Here is a 5,000-nt window from a genome sequence, read left to right on the forward strand (position 1 = left end):
CGCAAGACACTTGATGGTGTATCTGTATCAACCATGTAAAAACCTATCCATACACAGATAACTACATACAAACACACACACACACAACCACACACTCATAAGTACACACAGTTGATGGTGTATCTGTGTCGGCCATGTTGAACCCCCCTCGCCCAGGCTGTGCCCCTGCTGTGTCTGTAGAGTTGAGTAGTGTTCACTGTAAGCACTCGGGAGCGCCTTCTGGGTCCTAGCGCCCCCTGGATCATGTCCATATCCACTCTTGAAGTCACAGTGCTGGGAATGTGTGTGTGTGTGTGTGTATGTGTCTCTCCTGTCATTGGCCTGCTGTTTGACATGAGTTATAACGACAGTAATATTCCTGTACCAACACAACAAAGCAATCTTGATTTGGAGGAGTGTGTGTATGCACAGTAGAGTGTGTGTGTGTGTGTGTGTGTAAGGTGCGGCTATTTATTTTATTTTATGTTTTACGGAAAGGGGAACAAGGAGCAAATCGGGAGAGCTTGAAGCCTGGAATCAACAGCTTTGATTAACCACAAGGACTGTTTGTGTGTGTGTGTGTGTGTGTGTGTCTGTGTGTGTGTGTGTGTGTGTGAAAGAAAATAGATAAGAGTTGGTGCCATCTCTAGAGAAAAGGTGTGTGTGTGTTTTTGTGTGTGTGTGTGTGTGTGTGTGTGTGTGTGGCTGTATTGGCTCCTTTAATAAGGTGGCATCATGTATACATTTGGTTCTGTGGTACATTGTTTTTGTTTATTTTATATTTTAATTGTTTATTTTGCCAGATGAATATTTTTGCATGTGTGAAGTCACCCCCACCCCCTCACTCTCCCAGAGAGGGTGGTAGTTCAGACACATCCTCCCTGCATGCGTCATACTGCCTCCACACCACTAGGGGGCGTATGCGTCACCTCGCTGTCAGGTAGGACCTGGAATTTATCGACTAAACCAGAAGAAGTGAGTTTTTATGGAGCAATGTGTAACCGCATCAGAGAATTAGGTTTAGTCTAAAGTTCAAATAATTGTTAATAATAAATGTTCTGGAAGGGTTGTACATTTGAATGGATGAGATATTAAAGAGGATTGCTGGTGATGTGACGGTGTCTTATTGTGGTTTTTAACATGGTCTAGCTCTATGCATACCTCACACATCTAACATTCGCACACTCAGTGACTTGTTAGCAAACCCACCAACTGAGCCTTAGTCATCATCATCACTGTCATTTCACCGTCTGTTCTTTGTGTGTTTGAAGGGCGCTGTCTAAGCTGCAACTGACACAAAATAATATTCAATTACCAACACATTCAAATGGAATAAAATGAAACATGCTAAAGCCAATAGCACCCTATAACCTAAACTAAGCTCATATTCAGCCATCTTAGTGTCAATGGTATGGCTATTTAGTTAACATTGACAAAAACACAACAGCACACTCAGGAAGTCTTTTTCATGTTTATTAGCACATGTAGATATTTTACAAGGCCAGCAAGTTAAACAAAGAAGGGCAGGAGAGGTAGTCACTATAGTTACTGCTGTTCTCGTCTAGACGTCTAGTCAGGTGTGTCTGGACATTGAGCTGTTTGAACCCCCTAGTGGTGGTCGGCTGTAATTTCCCCATTTGCTCCTTTTTGAGAATGATCATGTGTGTGGTTAGCTGTTAGCGCGGTGTTGCCTAACAGAGACTAGCTATCAGCGGGCTGAACATGTCCCATCTAGCATTTCACCACAGCATTCATTTGGGACAGAATGATAAGTCAACAAACGGCTGGGGATAGCGGCTAACAGAGACCTATCAGAGAGCTCTGAACAACAGACCGGAAGTCAACAAACTAATTTCTTTTCACTAGTAAAATCAAAATACATGGTTTAAATGTGTCAAAGGAAAATGCGTGGAAAAATATAAACATATAAACAAAATCTATAAATGTAATGCAGTTTTTTGTTTGTGATGATGATAACTGTGGACCAGGAGTTACAGCAGTGGACCAGGTTTGAACTCACACACACACACACACACACAGAGTTAAGGCCTATCGTAGAGTCATGAGGAATAACCGATTCAGACCTATGGAATGTGTGAAGAACTGAACACACACGCACAATAACGCCGCTTCAGAGCTATGGGGCGTGCGTTGATGAGTGGTAACTGAATGGCTGCTAAAGGCTAGCACACACACACACACACACACAGATGGAATGGCTGCTAAAGGTTTGCACACACACTCACACACTGAATGGCTGCTGAAGGCTTGCTGGTCTGCTGATTCGCTCATACATCATGCCCTGATGTATTCAGGACTCTATGCTAAGTTATGCCCGTCGGCTTAATAGTGAACACACACGGACAAACACACACACACACACACTAACTAAGCTTAGTTATGCCTGGTGGCTCAATAGTGCAATGAAAAGCTCTGCTCTGTGACCATGTATCGACCCCAGGCATTCATTTAGATCAAGTCAGACGACAAAAGCTAAACAGAGTAACTTCCCTCAACATGCGCTTCTCGTTAAGTGCTACTAACACACTGTGTGGTTCCTCAGTACTAACTAGCTGCTCTGTCCAAAAAACTAAACTAACATCCAAAATACATTCATGAGTAGAAATATGTGAGGGAAATATGGAGTGTGCATTTAACCCTTCACTAGCTGGGGGAAATATGGAGTGTGCCTTTAACCCCTCCACTAGCTGAGCAGTGCTGCTGTTTGGTCTTAAACATGGCTGAGTGCATCTGTGCCAATTGTGGTGTATGACTGCCGCTTAAACTGTCTGGCCGGTGTCTTTAAAGCACAGCAGGTCTCACACACCCCTGTTCTACACCCACACCCACACACACACACACACACACACACCCCTGTTCTACACCATAGTCCTATCCATCACTACCAGACTCCTTCGGAAGGACATGTTCAGCTTCACACGTTTGCAAATGCCATTTAATTACCAATTAAACATTGTATGAAAAAAAAAAGGTTAGCATAATCAGATGTTTGTTTACAAACACAGGAGTGAGATGGCGCTGATGAAGTGTGACGTATGTGGCGCTGATACAAATGTGACGTATGTTACGCTGATACAAATGTGACGTATGTTACGCTTATAGAAATGTGACGTATGGGACGCTTATATAAGTGTGAGTTATGTGACTTTGCTGGAGTGTTGCGCGTGTGACTTCACTTAACCCTACGCAGTGGGACAGGAAGTATAACTACAGGCCAGTGTGTGTTACTAATCATAAAAACATACATAAACAAAAAACAACAACAATGCCATTAAGATTGGCATGCAGTGCATTTTTAGCCCCCCCCCCCCCAACACACACATACACAGATTTCTCTCACACTCACCTTTTTTCCACACACACACACACTTCTCTCACACTCACCTCACAACACTCACCTCTCTTCCACACACACATGCACAATATTTTTTTTTCTTTTTGTACATTTCTTTACACAAACAGTTTGCCTGGTGGACCCTATTCACAGCTCAGTAAGGAGGTGTTCGGTGCCAGCCGGGGTCACGTCACCCAGCCAGCTCAACTTGGCATTCACAGTTCCTCTGAAGCTGATTCCGTCATGCACGCAGCCACCTGAAATACACACACACACACACACACAGAGTGATGGAAGGTTTAGCTATAGACTTAGTTAATATTATACTGAGTGTGTCTGTGCATAGAGATCTTAGTGTATAGCTTAATGTTCCTCAGCAGAGGATTAGCTTAGCCGTAGCTACAGTGAAGATGCTTTTGGGAGGCTTTAGGGCTCACTGAAGCCCATTCAGAGAGCTGTAGGGTTAGGGCCCTGGGGTTAGGGTCCTGGGGTTAGGGTCCTGGGGTAAGGGCCCTGGGGTAAGGGCCCTGGGGTAAGGGCCCTGGTTATAGTCATTCATGAAGAATGTGTCTCTGCAAACTCGTTTGTCTTACCTGTGTACTCCAGGATGAAGCCTTAGGTGAACAAACTACAAGAAAATAGAGAGGGGGGGGGGGGGGGGGGGGGGGGGGGGGGGGGGGGGGGGGGGGGGGGGGGGGGGATAAAAGAGAGAAACAGTGAGTGAGAATAAATGAGAGGCAAAGACACAGAAAGAATACAAGAGGGGATGGAAAGACACCAAAAGAAGAAGAGATAGAGAAGGAGAGAGAATGGGAGAGGGAGAAAGAGAAGGATAGAGTGAGAGAAAGAAGGAGGAAGAGAGAGCATGAAAGAGAGAGTGAGAAAGAGCATTCAGAGGTCATGAAGGTTCTAGAAGCTTAGGGGGCGAGAGGGAACGGGGGGATATGACAGTATGAGCTTCAGAACAGTATGGCTGACGTTAGATCACATGACAGGAAATGTGCAGTGTGTGATATCAGATAACTATATTTAACAGCTATCACAATTCAGTGGTCATTCACTACCACAATTTGGACTTGTTGATTGTGTGTGTGTGTGTGTGTGTGTGTGTGTGTGTGTGTGTGTGTGTGTGTGTGTGTGTGTGTTAGCAGATGTTCATGGCCTTGCCACTAAGAGAAGCTACAGGGAACAACAAGAGTATCACAACAGCAAACAGCAGACATATTATCAGTCAACAAATTTCAATCTGTTGCAATGTTGTCTTTAAAATTACATCACACTTTTGGTAAAATATCAAAATCAGTGCCTTTATTAGTTAATTGGATGAAATAATCATGGTCATAGATGGTATAGAAATGTCTTCTCTGAGAGAGAACTGGATCTCTTTTGAGTCCATAAAAAACAAACTGCCCTACACTGTTATTATAATCAACAGCATATGAAAAAGTGGCTCAAATACTGTGATTATAAACACATTATTACATCTAATGACATCTGACGATGCCAACTCCAGCATCCTCTGAGTTTTAACAGCTGATCAATCAACTTGATCACCTGTGTTAAAGACCTGTGTTAGTGTGTTATTAATGATTCTAGTCACACTGATGTTAGATGTTAGATGTGATAAAGACCTGTGTTAGTGTAATATTATTACTTCTACAGGGCA

General features: G+C 43.5%; 1 protein-coding gene across 2 annotated transcripts in view; it reads right to left on the bottom strand.

The window, feature by feature from the left end:
- Nucleotides 1-2,917: 2,917 nt before the first annotated feature.
- tspan5a (tetraspanin 5a) overlaps nucleotides 2,918-5,000 on the bottom strand; it is a 30,212-nt gene continuing 28,129 nt past the window's right edge. Inside the window, exons 9-10 of one of the 2 annotated variants that reach the window (XM_080860009.1) lie at nucleotides 3,928-3,962; nucleotides 2,918-3,591 (exon numbers count right to left, since the gene is read on the bottom strand). In XM_080860009.1, coding sequence (XP_080716135.1) covers nucleotides 3,950-3,962 — 13 coding nt within the window. In that variant the 3' untranslated portion in view covers nucleotides 2,918-3,591; nucleotides 3,928-3,949. Of the gene's footprint in view, nucleotides 3,592-3,927; nucleotides 3,963-4,075 lie in introns of those variants that run through there. The other variant, XM_080860010.1, reaches the window with a different exon arrangement.

Source organism: Sprattus sprattus, assembly GCF_963457725.1.
Source record: "Sprattus sprattus genome assembly, chromosome: 21".
NCBI lineage: Eukaryota > Metazoa > Chordata > Actinopteri > Clupeiformes > Clupeidae > Sprattus > Sprattus sprattus.